Source organism: Spermophilus citellus (genome assembly GCF_964194105.1).
Source record: "Spermophilus citellus genome assembly, chromosome: 2".
NCBI classification, from domain to species: Eukaryota; Metazoa; Chordata; class Mammalia; order Rodentia; family Sciuridae; genus Spermophilus; species Spermophilus citellus.
The window spans coordinates 208,283,696-208,303,356 of record NC_138183.1 but is presented as its reverse complement, the minus strand read 5'-3'; the positions used below and the strand labels follow the sequence as shown (position 1 = coordinate 208,303,356).

The 19,661-nt window shown below is 33.2% G+C and overlaps 1 protein-coding gene across 1 annotated transcript in view; it reads right to left on the bottom strand.

Moving 5' to 3' along the window:
• Positions 1-19,661, bottom strand: part of PDE3B (phosphodiesterase 3B) — a 183,905-nt gene that overhangs the window by 71,210 nt on the left and 93,034 nt on the right. The window contains exon 2 of the mRNA XM_081279185.1: positions 3,016-3,066. Coding sequence (XP_081135311.1) covers positions 3,016-3,066 — 51 coding nt within the window. The remainder of the gene's footprint in view (positions 1-3,015; positions 3,067-19,661) is intronic.

Below are 19,661 nucleotides of genomic sequence, written 5' to 3'. Positions count from 1 at the left end.
AATTGGCACAGGGCAGACAGGCTGAGAAGCAAAGCAGTCAAGAAGCTAGGAACCAGAGTAGAGCTCTCAGTAGTCTCAAGGGGCTAGAAAAACAAATTTGGAGTTCACAGGATCAAGGCAGGGACAACCTGAAAGGCTAAGCAAGATCCAAACTAATGAAAAAAAGAAGTAAGCTTAAATTCCTAACTGCTTTTCCCCTGAGGGAATTTGCAAAGTTATAAGCAGAGGGGCTAAGAGATGGAGAAACCAAACCCAGTAGAATTTCTCAAAAGATCTCTATTTTGAAAGTAAAAAAGTGCTTCCAAAATCAGAACTGAATCATCTGGATAACCATGGATGGGGGGTCGGGGGGACGACTATCATAAGCTACCTATCACACTATAAAAATACCAACAAACTTTACTGAAAAATTAATTCCAACTGCATTACAGATCTAAAGATAAAAAGTAAAACAAGAAAATTTCTAGAAGGTAACACAGAAGAAAAACTTCATGACCTTGGGAGCAGAGATCTTAAATAGAACACGGAACAAGCAAGAAACAGTGAAGTGAGCTTATAGTCCCAAGCTAATTGGAAAGCTGAGCAAGGAGAAAGCACTTGAGTCTAGGCATTAGAGGCCAGTCCAGCAACTTAGATTCCAGCTCTTACAAAACAAGAAGGGAGAAAGAAGGAAGGTAGGGGAAGGAAGGCAGGGAGAGGGGAGGTGAAAGAGGAGGAGGGGGAGAAGGAACAACATAAGAATCACAAACCAAAAAGGAAATGCCTAACAAATTAGCTCTCTATTAAAAGATGGAATATCTTTATCAAAAGATACCATAAAAAGCCACAGACCTGAAGAAATCTTTAATCAACACAGATTACATATATGTGTGTGTGTGTGTGTGTGTATATATATATATATATATATATATATATATATATATATATATATATATACATGTATATATGTATACACATATACACTCGGTCCAGAATAAAGTAAAAGAAAACTGGACAAAAGTCTTGAGCTAGCAATCAACTCCAAAATAGCCAACCAAAAGAGTATTGAGAGTATCTCATAATCATTACTTAAAAGAGAAAAATCTGAAAATAAAACAAATGTCTGCCTACCTACACAACAAATAAATAATTGTAATATATTCATTCAATGACATGCTATATAGAATATATACGAATAGATTGCTTCTTCATGCAATAACATTAATTAATCTCACAGATTTTTTTTTCTGAAAAGAAAGAAGTAGAACAAATACATGTAACCAGAGGCTTGGGATGCTGAGGCAGGAAGATATCGAGTTCAAAGTCAGCCTCAGCAATGACGAGGTGCTAAGCAACTCAGTGAGACCCTGTCTTTAAATAAAATACAAAATAGGGCTGGGGATGTGGTTCAGTGGTTGAGTGCCCCTGAGTTCAATCCCCAGTACCAAAAAAATAAATAAAGAAAGAATACATGCAACCACTTCCATTTACATAAAATTCAAAGACAGGAAAGACTAAGCTGTAAAGGAAGAAATCAGGATTGCTATAATGCTTGGGGTAAGCTAACGAGAATAAAAGTATAGGGGGCTTTTGAGATACCGAATTCTTAATCTGAATGATGGTCATATGTATATTCATTTTGAGAAAATTCATCAAGTTGTACATTTGAGGTGTGCATTTTCATAGATGAATATTCCATTTCAATTTTTAAAAACTGTCCATTTGAAAGGGAAAGAGGAAAAAGAGATAAAAAGGGCAGAGAGGCTTAATATATACCAATCTGTCTGACTAAAAGTCTATTATCTTGGCTACACCATTTGTTATTCTTTAGATTTTATCAGTAATTTAGATATTATTCTAATGAGAAATTGAGTATCTTTTTGAATATCTGTTGGTAAAGCCACCCTATAGTAGGTCAAAGAACTATCCCCTTCTTAGGAGGTGTGGCTTCTCCTTGATTTCATCTGACTGCAAAGGTTATATGATTTTATATGAAGGCCAGAGGATATCTTATTTGTAGGGGCTATTGTAGCTGTTACATTAACCGTTTAAAGAGTAAAACCCAGCTATTCAAATGAATATTCATTTTTCAAAAATTGGTTTTGAAACAACTAGTGAAATAAATAAATAGGTAACATTTCTGTAACACAGATGATTAAATATTTATTAGTTAATCCATTACTATGAAAAAACATAAGGTTTCAAAACAGCATTTTGAACATGATAATACAATTTTTATAGAATAGATTACACACACATTAGTAATGGGAAAAGATCTATAAAATGCACATTGAACATTAGCAGTTATAACAACAGTCATTGCTTGATGTTTTCTTATTTACTTATACTTCTATTTTTCATTTTTTCTGTCATGGATGTATATTACTTAAATGGTCCAATAGTTAACCTTAATGTACATTAAGTTTTGTAACACAATTAATTACTAGAAGTAAGGATAGGTTATCTTTAGTGATGTAGGTTATGACAGTGGGGCATAAGTAAGGGTTTTGGGATACCATAATTCTCCATTTCTTCAAATAGGTACTATTTAGATGGGATGTACAGCTTGTGGACATTCACTGAGCTGTACACTTTTCTGTATGTATAATTCAATAAAATGTTTACCAAAATATGAAAGGTGTTTTTACTTTCCTAATAAGATATTCTGCGATTTCTTTTGCTTCATCTCATATATGACCTTAACTCTGCTTATGTTCTTTAGATCAGAACACCATATCAGAAAAGAAAAATAATCTCATCCTGAATATAGAAATATTAAATTATTCTGAGCCCAGATTATATTAGCAACATTTTAAAAATATTTATGTAAGTTTGATTTCGTGTTTCCTTTTTTCTTGTGTTTTTCCTGTGTTAGGTTGTTGTTTTTGTTTTTTAATTCACCTCAGTGAAGGCTTTTGCCAGTTTACTTCAGTTAAAGAAAATTTTATGGCACAGAAATCTTGTGAATGTAACTTCATTTTAAAAGTCAAAAGTTTCATTACAGATAGCAGTTATTAGTGGATCACTCGTATTTACCTGGTAATGAGGTTTATACCACTGCTTCAAGTCCCAATCCCAAAGAATCATCTGGAAAAAAAAAATTTCATTTGGTTACCAACCAGAAATAAATGAACAAATATGTGTAAAGACAAATTTTAGTCTCCTTAATTATAGCTATCTCAAATAACTTAAAATTAAAATAACTTTAAAGTAAAATATAAATCCAATATTACATCCAATCACTAAATACAAAAGAAAAATTGAATATCATCAAACTTTTCTTCCCCTCCCCACTCTCTGCAAAGTCTTATCATTCATCATCTTAAAACCAGTATCAACGGGTGGAGCTATTTCTTTACAAACAAGGCATTTTTGTGAAAAGCACTTTAAAAATCTTGTTGTATTTGGGGTTAGATTAAGTACAAAAGAGTGAATTTATAAAAATAATACACACCCCTTCTAATATGCAGATAAGTAATGGCTGCTTGCCGGTTTGTCTCCTCTTTAGGCTATCAATGGTAACTTCTTAGCCCTAGACTAGTTTTATCCTTCCTTTCTTCGTAAGAGGCTTTCTGGCTGATTCCCTTTCAAATATAGTTGTTACTACACTCAAGGAGACTTTAATTTAGTAGGTTACAATTGCCACCTACTATTAATCCTAAATTTCTTTGAGGTTTATTGAGTTAATAAATAAGTCTCAACCTTTTGCTTAATTCATTTTACTTGCTATTTTCTAGTTTTGGACCTTACTCGAATATCAGACTATTTAATTTATAATATAATCATTATTTCTGTACATTGAAATATTTGTTTCTTGTCCTTGGTTTTAAATCTTTTGGTTGGAAAAAGTCTTTAAGTGTTACCTATTCTACCATTGGTCCAATATTTTATCAGGATTTGAAAAAACTAAAAGGAACATAAAAATATTTCAGACTTTGCAAGCCATATAAGGTGTCTATGGCATTTTCTTTGTTTTTGTGTTTCTTTTATACTTTATAAGTTTTTTTTTTTTAATTCTTAGCTCCAGGATCATGTAAAAATAGGCTTCTGGCAGAATTTTGTCAGTGGGCTATAATATGCTAACTCTTACTTTAGCTAGTATACTCAAAATTATTCAAAAAATTGTCAATCATTATCACCATCTCCTTGTCCACACCTTAAAGAAGAGTAATCACTTTCTTTTCAATAAAGAGAAATCCATTTCTTTCCAAAGAAAATCAAGATATTCTACATCCACTTACTAAATTCATGAACCACTATCCACAAAATAGTTACACTGAAGCTACAAAATATGTTATATATTTAGCAGACTTACTAAATTTACTCATTAAATTTATTTTATATGACCATAAATATGGTCCTTATATAATTATTTCGGGTTGTGATTTGACCAGCATACAATCCAGATTCTAGACAAACTCTTTAGGGAAGCTTAAGATGTTCATAGCTTCCTAAAAATACACTAAGGTTAATAAATAACTTACAATCCCTAAGATTCTTTTGTACTTGATATGCTATTACCCATTTCTCCATGCTATTTGTCTACAACTGGCTCTTTAGACTCAACTGGAATATTTTACTTCTGTCTATACTTTAGCTTGTCAAAATTTATTTGGAGATTGAGGAAGTCTACAAAAGCTTATTCATCTTCCTCCGATCATCAAAACATTTGTAAATCTGAGTTTTCTCAAGTTCACTAATAATAGTCTAAAATAGACAGGAGTGAACTCTGAGTTTTATGATATGTCACTAAAAATTACCTATGAGATTGGCATCAAGTCAGTAATTTGTATTCTAAATCTATTTCTGTATTTCTTCCACAAGGATATCATCAAACAGATTCAGTAATCTAAACATTAAGTTTATTTTTTGCTAATTCAAGTATACCTCTAATAGGATACTGTAATACTGAGTTGTCTTCTTATCTCTCCACTTCCTTGATCCATGACTAAATGAACATTGCTTTTAAAATATTTGCACTCTACTAACAAGAGACATATTTGTATTTATACATTCCTCAATGGGAGTGCCACCACTCCAAGCAGGTGAATTTTGACAATTAAAATAATGTTTAGCCCTCCAAAGGCCACAATACATAAACAGATACATTGCACATGAAGAAATAAATCAAAATTTATTATTTATCATTATTATTATTATTTATTATGAAAATTTCATGGAGAGGGATGGGTCAACAGGGAAAAGATGTTCAAAGAGCTCCTGGTTGAGGCGTGGGAATTACAAAGAAAAGAGGTTGAAAAACACTGATATAAAGGAATCTGCTGATAAATTAAAAGAGCAATCCCATTTTAGCTTACATTCTAAAAGCATTCCCCAAAGCATTTCAAGGCTGCCTACACAAAAGAGGCTGCTAACATGAGAAGTAATGTATACTCTATTTCAACTGTAATCTTAGAGGTCTACAAAACTTCACAATTTGCAATGCTTTTTTCTCTCCGCTTACTCTTTTTTTATGCTTTTATTAGTCCATTATAGTTATACATAATAGCTGGGTTCATTTTGATGTAATCAAACATGAATGGAATTTAATCTTGTTCCATTTCAGTCCCTCTATTTACTTGTTTTAGATCTCTCTACTATTTTCTGTAGAAAATGTAGACTTGTTGTATAATATATCTCTTAATAAATTCACTCCTTCTAGTCCTTTCTCTGACTATGGTTTTCTCCCATTTATATTTGTTAGGTTGGTTTTAAATCAGCTCTTAAGCAGCAGCTCACTCTTATTTGCAGTCACTTTCTACAGGATCAAAATTATGTCACTCAAAATCAGTAGGATTAGGCTAAAATTTCCTTCATAGCAAGAATTAAAAACAGACACAGTGAAAACCACAAAGAGCTGGCAAACAAAACTCCTTCTAAGTAATTTGAACTAGAATATCAAAATGATTTTGAGAAAATGAAAATTTCTGGAAAAAAAAAAGAAAGAAAATAAATGGCCCAGGAATTCTAGTTAGGTATATTCTTATAGCAGCATTATGGCCCATAAAATCATAAATATAGAAATTAAGAGTAAAAACTTAGATCATATGCCAGCATAATGGCTGACTAGAGGTACCCAGCAAGATTTCCTACACAATAAAAAGACCAAAACGTGCAAAAGACAACAACTCCAATCTATTGAAGTGTTTGAGACAAAATGTTGGGATGTGGCAGAATTCTGCACAGAAAGGAGACTCAAGGTGTTCTTATAAAGATGGTAACAAAGCACACATCATCTACTATTCCATATTTCTAGTCAAGACCAACCCTGAATCAAGAGAGATTTCACACAGAATAAAGTAAGCAGAAGATCCATAGAAGACCCAATAATGCCACAGACACCTGAAAAAACAAACAAAAACAAACAAACAAAAAAAAAAAAAACAAAGAAAGCCACAAGACTTATGGGACACCAGGAATCAAACAAATGTTACCATTCATTATTGATATACCTGAAGGAGAAAAGAGGGGGAAAAGGCATAGAAATCCCATTCAATAAAATAATAGCTGAAAACAGAAAGATATGAACATCTAGGTCTAGAAAGTTCAAAGGACCTCAAATAGATTTGGCCAGAAAAGCCCCTCTGTGAGGCATATTAAAGTCAAACTGTTAAAAGTCCAAAAACAGAAGGAGAGAAGTGTCAAATGACATATAAGGGAATTCCTACTAAACCAATAGCAGACTTCTCTCTAGAAACCTTACGAACCAAGGAGAGACTAGGGTAATATATGCAATGTCCTGGAAGAAAAGAATTATCAACCAATAATGTTATATCCAGAAAATTTATCCTTCAGAAATTAAAAAGAAATCAAATCTAAGAAAAAAATTGAGGAAATTTATTATCACGAGACTGACTTTACAAAAATACTAAGGAAGCCCTACAGTAGGGGTAAGAATTGATAACTACCATCATAAAAATATGCAAAAGTATAAAACTCCATAGTAGAGAAGATGCAGGGGAAAAAAAGAAAAATAACAGAATCAAGCATTAACAATACAGAATACTAAATTCACAAAGATGAATAAGAGAGAAAGAAATAAGGAAGAAAGGAAGGAAATGCAAAACAATGAGAAAATAACAATGACAGGCATATATCTTTATTTATCAATAATAATCTTGAATGTAAATGAATTAAATCTCCCAATTAAGTATTTAGACTGAATTGATAGGAAAAAAAAAAGACTAAATTGATAGAAAAAAAAGACTCAAGTATATGCTGCCTAAAAGAATTTCAGTTCATAAGCACAAAGAATGGCAGTCAAAGAATGAAAATAATATTTAACAAAAGCAGAAACCAAAGAAAAGTGAAGATAATACGTGTGTGTGCATGTGTGTGTGTATGCTAAAATAGACTGTAAAAACGACAAAGAAGGTCAGAAAGGGAATCAACTTAACCAGAGGAAATAATAATTATAAATATATATGCACCCAATTATATAAAGCCAGAGCACCAATTATATAAAGCAAACATTCTTAGATCTAAAGGGAGAGATAGTCTTTAATATAATAATAATAATAATAATAATAATAATAATAATAATAATAATAATAGGGGATATCTCAACTCCCCACTTTCATCAATGGACAGATCATCCATACAAAAAAAAAAATCAACAAAGAAGCATGAAAACTGAACTATACTGTACACCAAATAGACCTAACAGCCATTTACAGAATATTTTTACCTAACAGCTGTGGAATACATATTCTTTTCATCAGTCAATGGGATGTTCTCCAAGGTAGACTATATGTTAGGCCACAAAACCTGTTGCCTAATATATAGTTTTTTTTACAACAAATTTGTAAAACCTGAAATCATATCCCATATCTTTTCTGATAAGAATGAAATAAAACTAGAAATCAACAAGAACTTTACAAATTGTACAAATACATAGAAATCGAATAAGGAAATCTTGAATGCCCAAGGAGTCAATGAAGAAATTGAAAGGGAAATTTTAAATTTTCTTGAAACAAATGAAAATGGGTTTGGAACTCCAAAACCTACATAATATAGAAAAGTATGACTAAGATCAAAGTGTATATCAATAATTACCTAAATAAAAAAAAGAAAGAGTTCAAATGAACAACCTAATGATGTAACTTAAAGAAGTAGAAAGTCAAGAACAAATTAAACCCAATATTAAGCAGAAGGAAAGAAATTACAGAGACAATAGAAGAAATAAATGAGTATAGACAGGCACAGTGGCACATACCTATAATCCCAGTGACTCAGGAGGCCAAGACAGGAAGATTTTAAGTTCAAAGCCAGCCTCAGAAATCTAGTGAGGCCCTAAGTCTCAAAATAATAATAAATAAATAATAGTAATACAGAGTTAGGGATGTAGTACAGTGGTAAAATACCATTGGATTCACAATCTTCACTACCAAAAAATAAAATATGAATAGGGACTTAAAAAGAAAACCAATGAAATAAAGTATTGGTTTTTTAAAAAAGAAATCAACATCAATGAACTTTAAGCTAGACTAACCAAGAAAAAACCGAGAACCCAAACAAATAAAATCAGAGATGAAAAAGGTGGTATTACAACCGATACTAAAGAAATACAAAGGGGATCTATTATGGGACTATTAGGGATCCAATAGGACTATCTATTAGAGACTATTATGATCAATTATACACCAAAAACCTACTAAAATTGAACCATGAGGACACAGAAAACCTAAGCAGACCAAAAAATCTGAAATTTGGTCAGTAAGAAAAATTTCCCAACAAAGAAAAGCCTAGTATTAGATGGCTTCACCACTGGCAGTGGCAAATTTACACTTTTCAAAATCTTTTAAAAGTTCTTCTTTTAAACTAATGACAAAATGTAATACTTCACATCAACGTAATAAAGAACAAAACCCATATGATCACTTCAATAGATGCAGAAAAGCATTCAATAAAATTCAATATTCCTTCATGATAAAAGTACTCAAAATTAGGTATAGAAGGAACATACCTCAACACAATGAAGGCTATGTATGCCAAACCCATGATCAACACCATATTGAATGAGGAAAAGCTTAAAGTGTTTCCTTTATGATCAGGAGCAAGTCAAGGATGCCTACTTTCACCGCTTGATTCAACACAATACTGGACGCCTTAGCAAGAGCAATAGGCAAGAGAAAAAAGTAAAGTCCATCCAAACAGGAAAGGAGGAAGTCAAATTATACCTGCTAGTAGATGACATGTTTTTTTTATTGGACACGGCAGGTTCCAGAGCATGTTTGTACTTAATAGGCCTGTAAAGAGAACTAATGACACTGGACAGAGGGGGAGATATCCAAAGTAGCAAAATCTTCAAGATTTTAAATATTTTGGAGATATTGCTAAATGCCTCTGTAATATTAGAATACATATTATTTTATATATATTATGTATATATAATTTATATTGTTAATTATATACAATATATTTATAATACATATTTATGACTATATGTATAAATAAAATGTATATATGTAATATATACACAAAAATGTAAAATATATACATATAAAGCATATAAAAATACATATACACATTTATAATATTAGGGAGACTTTAAACTAGGAAACAGTAATAAGAATATTAGCCACTTTCGGGCTGGGATTGTGGCTCAGAGGTAGAGCACTCGCCTAGCACACGTAAGGCCCTGGGTTCTATCCTCAGCACCACATAAAAATAAAATATATTGTGTCCACCTATAACTAAAAAATATACTTTAAAAAAAGAATATTAGCCACTTTGTATCAAATTACAATCTTTGAATCAACAGATTTTCCTCAAATAACTGTGAAATTAAAATTAATTCTGATTCCCACAGAAATCTCAATATTATCATCTTCATAACCACTATATTCTTATCAGCCAGGCAGGTACCCAAAGATCTGTTTATTCTTTAAAAGTCATCTTAGTTAAAGTACCATGTCTGAATATTATTAATATCTGTTAAATATGCATTTTAACTATATTATATTATATCCACCCAAATATGAAAGAACTTAAAAGTAGTTTTCTGAAGCCTAAGGTGTTGATAAATACAGTGATATATATCAGAATAAATGTTAAGTATAATTCAAGAACAGGACTCTACTATAAAAAGAACATTCATCTCTATGTGTGATAATATCCACAAGCACATGAAAACAAAAGTGTTATTAGGATACAATTATCTAAAAGCTGGATTTTTAAAAGATGGTTATCCATTCTCTTTATATTCATCTGCACATTGTCTACTTTGAAACTTTATCAAATAATGACAGGAAACACAAAAACCTCTTTGGTAAACCCAAAGAATTTTCTAGAAAAAAAAAAATCTTAGTGAAGATTTTTGTTCCTAAAAGAGAAGAGACTAACAATCAAGGCACCAGATTCTGTGCTCCTCATAGCAAAAGCATATAAGATAAAATATTACTGTGTAATAAAACTAGTCACACAAATGATAAACATTATGTTGAAAGAGAACAGATCAAAAATTTTCCAAATGTATTTACCATTTGACACTTTGAGACATCACAGAATGGAAAAGACCTTATACAATGTAAAAGAGTAACTGCTGTTACATTTGTACACAGCAGATATTTTACTTTACTTCAAGATAAATACACTCACGTGCAAAGTCTAAATCATCTAGGTATTTATACAATACACATAAGAAAAGATAAGAGGCAGCTTTTGTGCTTATCACTGAAAGAACCATATTATAAAAGGTGACTTTTCCTTTTCGTAGTGGTAGAGGTACTGGTATTGAATCCAGGGGTGCTCTATCACAGAGCTACATCCCCAGCCCCTCCCCCCTTTTCAAATATTTTTTAGACTTTGATGGGCCTTATTTTATTCATTTATTTACATATGGTGAGAATTGAACCCAGTGCCTCACACATACTAGGTGAGTGTTCTACCACTGAACCACAACCCCATCTCCCCCAGCAATTTTTATTTTGAGAAAGGGTCTAGGTTGCCCATGCTGGCCTTGAATATGTAATCCTCCTGTCTTAATCTCCTAAATCACAGGGATTATAAATACATGCCACAGCACCCAGCAACTTTTTCCTATTTAATGACTTCTTTGTAAACTATAGTATAGACTGGGAAATGTCTGTTGGAATCAGTTCTATGAATGAATGAGTTATCTGTACCACAAGGAAGAACTTTTCAAAACACTGAGAGTGCTACACTAACTACAAATCTACACATTGCTTTTATTCAGAGAAAAGAGACAATCGTTAAAACACATGTGCTAGACTATGTTTCAATGTTGAAGAAACAGCATAAGGGCTGGGATTGTGGCGTAGTGGTAGAGTGCATGCCTAGCATGAGTAAGGCACTGGGTTCAATTCTCAGTACTGCATATAAATAAACAAATAAAGTCCATTGACAACTAAATAAATATTAAAAAAAGAAAAAAGAAACAGCATAAATGTGGACTGCAGATAGCCAAGTGGTACAGTACATTCTGTATTATAAGACATCACTTAATGAAAGTATAAAATCTGAACCTGCTCTTCTTAGGAGCTTTCAGTATTATTTGTTTCCTTTTAAACTCAAATATAATACACTATTAGAGATTATTGTATCTTTTCACACACTGTGGTTAGATATTTAAAACTAATTTTAAGAAAAGTACTATTTTTTCTAAGTAACATACAAGGTATATACTATTTTTAAAAAATGTTACTTGATTTGATAAAGTTCAACCCAAGACTGTGCATTTATTTAAATTGAACTTCTCCTTGTGGTTAAAACGCTGAATCCTGATAAAAGTTTCTGTTTGAATATGTTTGTAAGTCTAACATGCTTTATGGAGCTCTACAAAACCACCAAAACCACAGTGAATCATCAGCAGTACAACCAGGAGATGTTATCAGGTTCAATTACGTCAATGAGGTTTTAGTTCATTGTTCCCCATGTAGCCAAAAAGAAAAACATATATGTGTCCTCAAATCAAACTTACAGAACTGTTAAATTTATGTGCAATTTAAGAGAATACTTTTGATAGTAAAACTCTGAATTATCTTTTATAACATCCTGTACTCTCCTATTTTTTAATGACATTTTACTTGAGCTTTATGTACAAACCTATGCTAATAAAACTGAATTTCAGCACTTGCAACTTTTTCCATTTCTATGCCAACTTAGGACCAATGAAGACAAACATTTAATTCTCTGTGTTTATTGAACAGAAAGCAAAAACATAAAAGGATAGTCAAAAAGTTAAATTAATTATAGTTAGTTTAGACTGAAATGCAAAGATAGTAACCTTGATCCCAATGAGACCAAGGAAGAACCCCATTTAGAAAAAATGAGAACAGAACTAGTAATTTCTTGGAAACTAATCTCTTTACTATTCTTACTAATCAAGTAATATGATGATGTCCATGATGACTTACACTGCATTCTATGTGCCTACTTAACATATACTGTCTCCTTTAATCTTCACTGGAATTCTCTGTATTTCTGTAATTCTCAACCTTATTTCTCTACAGATTATACAACAAACTATTGAAAGTTACATGACTAGTAAGAGGCAGAGAATTTAAATCCTCATCTGCTTACTTCTAAAGTTTTAACGATTATTAACCATAAATTACATGATGTATACTTATCATTTATTAAACAGTACCATATGTTAGCAGTGTGACAGGGTGCTTGACAGCAATGTGAAATCACAGCAATTTTGCAATTAGCCCCTCTATATATGAAGTAGTTGAGGCCTAGTGATTATACTAATTACTTTACACTTGACTCCCAGATGCAGTTTTTGCTCTTCTCTGGACCCTGGGGAAGTTTAACCCTATGTATTCTGCATCATCTGAGTAATCCTGCAACTTGTTTTTTCTTAAGTTTGGCCAATCTGAGCCAAGAGTTGGAAACTGGAGTTTGGAGGAGAGAGAAAGCGAGGCTACTCCAATTCTCTGCAGTACCACTGTCTAGAAACAACTGTCTACTGCCCTCAAGACTACAACTCTTACCAGGTGATCCGTTTTCGAACTTCAGCAAAACATCATTTCTACCCTTGTTCCTTCAGTCCCAGGTGAGGTTAACAGTTTTCCATAGTGATCTAACCTCTTGCCTATTCTCTTGACCCTAACAAAGGAGACTCTTCATTAAAATGTTCTTTTTTGAACCATCACTGAGTAAATTCTACATCTTACAGAGCCCCTAAGTAATACAGAGATTTGTTAACAAAATTCTTCCACATGTCAACTAACAAATGGCAGAGCTAGAATCTGAACGGGGGTTAATCTCCCTCCAATTTCATTACCTTTCACTATGATAGAAGGTAGTGATTTATACTGTCTATATGAGACTTTTCTTTTCACAAATGAAAAGTTTCTACCTAGACCTTTTTACTTATGAGATCATCAAATTATTCTCTATTACCTGTATAGATATACCCTGCATTTCATTCTGTTACTGCAGATGAACTGTGTGAGGTCTAGTCTACAACCATTCTTTCCACAGATGCAGAGTTGACTCTACTAGTTATATATATCAGCAGAGATTCTCTGCTACAAGGTGGAACTACTGCACAAGGGCAAAACACTAGGCTCCACCATTCATTGTACTCTACAAATATCTGGAGTCTAATTGGAAGGATAATAAATTTTATTTAAAGTTAGCTTGAAGGAAGATAGAAGAAACTTTTATTTTCAAATGTCCATCTTCTGAGGGTCTGGGGCAAGGAAAGCTTTTGTAGGAAAACATTTAAAAGAGAAGAGGCATCCAAGTGGGACAACAGGCAGGAAATCTAAAGATGCAGATTTAGTTAATCTGTGCTACACAGGCCAGGGCAGGGAACAGTTCCTATTCTCAGCATTTTTTGTTTTTGTTTTTGTTTTCCCTCCCTGGGGGGTTGGAGGAGGCAGGACAACCCTTCAGTCTTTACTTTCAGTATGAGGAAACACAGGATGCAGAAAAACAGTTCTCAGGAAGTTGTCCTTAATTTCAATTTGTTTCACTCTATTATGTGATCCCAATCCAATGATAAAAATGCTGCAACTTTCTCACACCTCAGACACATATACCTTGTCATGACTGTGCTTCCACAGACCACTATTCCATTTCTCTAACCCCTTTACAACAAAATTCCTCAGAAGAGTTGCATATATTGGTTGTTTCCAATTCCTCTTCTTTCATTCTCTCTTAAATTTTTATCAGACTTTTGGCCCTTTTATCACCAAATTTGCTCATTAAGGTCTTTAATTAAGCCAACAGTCAATTCTCATTATTCCTATTTTTGATCTAACATCATTTGGCCCAATTGAACACTCTTCCCCGTTGAAATCACTTTTCTCACTTGGCTTCCAGAATATCCCACTCTCAGATTTCTAACTTACTTCAGTTTCCTCTCTGGTCTTGCTTAGCATTTTTTTAATATATATATATATATATATATATATATATATATATATATATATATATATATGTTGTAAGTGAACACAATATCTTTATTTCATTTTTATGTGGTGCTGAGGATCAAACCCAGGGCCTCATGTGTGCTAGGCAAGCACTCTACCACTGAGCCACAACCCCAGCCCTTGCTTAGCATTTTGACACCTGTTATGGTTTGGATGTGAGATGTCCCCCAAAAGCTCACATGTGAGACAATGCAAGAAGGTTCAGAGGAGAAATGATTCGGTAGTAAGAGTCCTAACCCAATCAGCAATCTAATCCACTGAAAGGGATTAACTAAATGGTAACTGAACAGGTAGGGTGTGGCTAAAGGAGGAGGAAATTGGGGCATGGCTTCCGGGTATATATTTGTATCTGGCAAATGGAGACCCTCTCTCTGCCCCCAGGTCACCATGATGTGTGCTGCTTCCCTCCACCACCCTCTTTGGCCACGATGTTCAGCCTCACCTTCAGCCCTGAGGAATGGAGCCGGTCTTCGGTGGACCAAGACCTCGGAAACCATGAGCCTTCAAAAAAACTCTTCCTCCTCTGTAATTGTGCTGGTCAGGTCCTCTAGTCACAGCAGTGGAAAACCTGACTGAAACAACCCAACATTGTTGGGTCCCAGAGCTCTAACTTTAGGACTTTTGTCTTTTCTTTCTTGCCAGGCTAAATAAATAACTTCAGTAAATTAATGATAAACTTATTAAATTATCATTTAACTAATGATAAATTTATTTATCCTCTCCTCTGGGCTAAAGAATCATCTATCCAATTGTCTGCTCAACAACTCCAATGGACTAACAGACATCTCAAACTTAACATGTTCTAAACTCAACTGATACTCCTCTTAAACATGTTCTATCCATGGCTGTACCCCATCTCAATTAATGGCACCCCATTCTTACCTCAAAAACATAACTCCTACCTTGAATAAATGTTTTCATTTTAAGTTACAATAAAAATTTCAGTAAGTATGAGATTAGGTTAAGAGCAGTTAGTATTTAAAAGACTTTACCAGAACATCTGAACAATTTAAGATTACATGAGAAATACCCCCCCAAAAAATACTCTAGAATTCCAAGCATGGTTTATTAAAGGAAAAAAAAAAGATTTAAAGGAGTGGGGGAATGGTCCTCACTTCAAAAACAGGAATATGCTATAAACTAGGCTCTAGGTCTGAAAAAGAAGACCTTAAAAGGAGATCACAAGCCAAGGTCCTTTAGGGAAGATCTGAGATAAGCCTAGACTGGTGGTTTTATAACAAGTTCTAGAAATACCCCCATACAATATCACATACAATAACTAGAAATACCACATACAATAACTCAGGCAGTCTGATGTGTAACAGTATACAACAGTCCCTCCTATCCAGTTATAAACCAAACAGGGGAGGCCACATTGCTTTTTCCCCCCTCAGTTCTCTACAGTTTGCACAACTAACAGATCCACAAATAGCACAGACAATCAAGTAAACTATCTGGTCCCAGAGAGGGATACCTGCTGCTTAACAGAGAAAAATACAACAAAATTTCTTTTCTGATTTCCTGTATAATATCCTTAAGATCAAGAATGATGAGCCGGGGCTGGGGCTGTAGCTCAGTGGCAGAGCACTTGCCTAGCATGTGTGAGACACTGGGTTTGATCCTTGGCACCACATTAAAAAAAATAAACAAATAAAATAAAGCCATGATGTACATCAACAACTACAAAAAAAAAAAAATGCTGAGCCAGCCAGGTGTGACGGTGTGTGTGTGTGGGGGGGGGGGGTCACAAATTCAATGCCAGCCTCAGCAACAAGGAGGTGCTAAGCAACTCCATGAGACCCTGTCTCAAATAAAATACAAAGTAGGGTTGGGGTGTGGCTCTGTGCTTCAGTACCCATGAGTTCAATCCCCAGTACCAAAAGAAAAGAAAAAAAAAAAGGAATGATGAGCCAACCAAAGACACCACACTTACTGGTAAAATAGTTATATATGTTTATAAGAAAAATAAAAAATAACAACAACTGCACATATTCTCTCCTGAAAGTCCCTTTCTTTTGGAAATCTGCTCCTCTCTTGATATCTATGCCTCTCTAATGTGTTTAGAAAAACAATGACTTTGACTTCCCAAATAACACAACTAAGAGTTCCAGTGCTATCTGACCATGGAAAGAGATATTTCATCATTAATCTGTAATCTCTACCCCAAGAGCAGTGCTTAAGAGGGCTAGACGTCTGTGGGAAAAGCTGAGAAATTTTCTATAAGGGTTCAACCCAAGGCTGATACCTTTCTACAATCCTCCCACTCGACCTCATACTGGATCATTTTAACTGTCAATGCTAGTTATGGGGCCAGGACCAAAACTGCTACTGAAGTTTCTCATTTTTTTGACAAGGGGTAGAAAATGTTGGAGACAATATCTAAATACTGTTAGGGGCATATACTTGAAAGAGAATAAATGGCAGGTGTACCTACTAATCAGTCTACCTTTTTTTTTTAATTGATTATTTAAAGCATTACATAGCTCATGATATATCATCTTTCATACATTTGGCTCAAATTGTGTTTTGAACTCGCATTTTCACCCCAAATACAGATTGCAGAATCACATCTGTTACATATTCACATTTTTACATAATGCCATATTAGTGACTCATCAGTCTACCTTTTCATGTCCTCAAATTTATGTCTCACTACAATTAAACGAAGACTTTGCTCAGAGAAAGGTACCCTGAAGTTGGGAAACCACTGGCAACAAAAGAGAACAGAATTCACAGATTTTCTAAGCTGGGCACTTTGTTAAGAGCTCTACCCATATTATTACATTCAACCTTCATCATCCATCCTGTGAGACCAGTATTAGTATTGATTTTATTTTCATCCAGATTATAATGAAACTTAGTTGGATTGACTTATTAAATGAAAAAATGACTCATTCTTTAAATTCCCCCGTCTCTCCTCCATTTCAATCTAAGTTGATTTACATATTTCTGATTTTCTATCACCATTTTTTCACATTTTATCATTTAAACCACCACATTTTACAATACGTCTCTTAAAATAGTCTCTAATTTCTCTCTTGTAGTTCTATTCACTGTACACAATAGAAATCTATTTTCTTCTCATTTTACAAAGGAAATTAAGATCACAGTAATTAAGTGGGTTTTTTTCTTGTCTTTCTCACCTCCATGACTAACCTCATTCAACTGAAAGTCTATATGTAGGCAGACATTCAAGTAAAACTATTTGGTTTTGAGATAAGCCTCCTGCCTCCTGCATAAAAAATAAAAACTTCTAATTATACCATTTCTACTTTATAACCAAAGTCATCTCTGATTATCCCCCAAACTATCCTCCAATGGTGGGAGAAGGAAAATCTAGCAAAAAATCTACTCACCACTTTTTTTTTAATTTGTTCTTTTTAGTTGTACAAACGGTAGAGTGTATTTTGACATATTATACATTCATGGAGTATAACTTCCCATTATTGTGGTCATACATGATGAACATAGGAAAGTTATGTTCAATTCATTCTACTGTCTTTCCCATTCACGTCCCCATGCCCTTCCTTCCTTCATTCTCCATCTCCCCCAAATCTGACGAACATCCACCTTCCCCACCCCATTCTGAGTCAGCATCCACACATCAGAGAGAACATTCAGCCTTTGGGTTTTTTTGGATTGACTTAACACAATAACCTCCAGTTCCACCCATTTGTGGCAAATAATTTCATTTCATAATTTCATTCTTCTTTACAGCTGAGTAATATTCTATTCTATATATGTACCATATTTTCTTTATCCTATTGAAGGGCACCTAGGTTGGTTTCATAGCTATTGTGAATTGAACTACTAGGAATATTGATGCTACTTACCACTTTTTATATCCTACTGACACTTTTCTGATTCACTTATATTCCTTAACTACTACCTACTGCTTAACTTCAGTTAGTACGTTTGACCTCTTAAAATAGAAGAAATAGAAAGCCACAACAGAGGCATTCCTTCAACAATAAAACTTTTTGAAAGCACCAGTTTAGTAAGAAACAATCAGAAATTAGCTCAATTTGAATAATTACATTGCAAATATGGTAAAGATTGAGAGCCATAAAAAAAAAAAAAACCTCACTGATTTTTCCAAATGGCTTCATTTCTAAAGCAATAAAAGGCATTTTTCACAAAAATGACTATAAAGGAAAATAGCAAAGGTATATCTATAAATATTTTCTTAATACTTAATTGAAATTAAACTACCTTTTTGTACATAAAATTTTAAATATTTAACAGACACATTTATTAGGCCCTCACCTGCCTTTATTTATATTAAATATAAGCAATATTAAATATAAGCAATAGAGGGATTTAAGAAAAATTAACATTAAAGCATTAAGATAGCCACTGACCATGAAAGAAACTTCAAAATCAATATATACTAACAAACTAATTTCCCATTTAAAATGAAAATTAACAATTTGCTACTTGGGATTTTTCTTGGTAAGACAGAAATTATTCAAGTTACCAGCAGTATCTATTTGACATTAGCTGAGTAAATAACTTTTGTTATGGTAACTGAGCTTAAAATTAAGCAAACAAAGAGTCTAGCCCCATAGCAACCTGATTCAAAAATGAAAACTGGGAATCTGTTTGCTATTTTTAATTTCATATTCCCCAGGGATCATCAGGTACCCTAAACTTATTAAATAAATATACTGAAAGTTTTGCACTCTACATAAGCAAAGTGGCTTTTTTCAATAAACATATAAATTCAACACATTTGAAGAAAAATGTACAAAGTAGGGGACCACTAACCACTAATTTTCTATGTATAAAAGAGCATCAAATAGCAAAAATCTGAGACTTATTTAACACTGAATTGACTATTATTATAATGTGACATGGATCAACTAAAGAAACTAACAAATCAAAATCAAGCTTCCAGTAATTTCTAGAGAGCCCATCTGAAATGAGAGCAACTACTATTGTTCTGGGTAGAATAACTTATTTTCCAAAAGACTGAATTTTCTGGTTGTGCTACTCAACATAGAAATTACCATTTCTAGATCCAAATAACATAAAAAAAGAAAACCAGATAGTTATGTTAATGTCTGTAAATGATCAATGAACTAGTAGATTTTTAAAAAATACTTCTATTTTTAACTTAATGGTCCTTTTTCTAAATTATGGCTTCTCATTTATTAGGAGGTAAATGCACATCAATTTAGTGTTTTGTTGAGTTTAAAGTCTATAGTAGTAAACTGTACTAATATCTTTTTTTTTTAAAAGAGAGAGTGAGAGAGGAGAGAGAGAGAGAGAGAG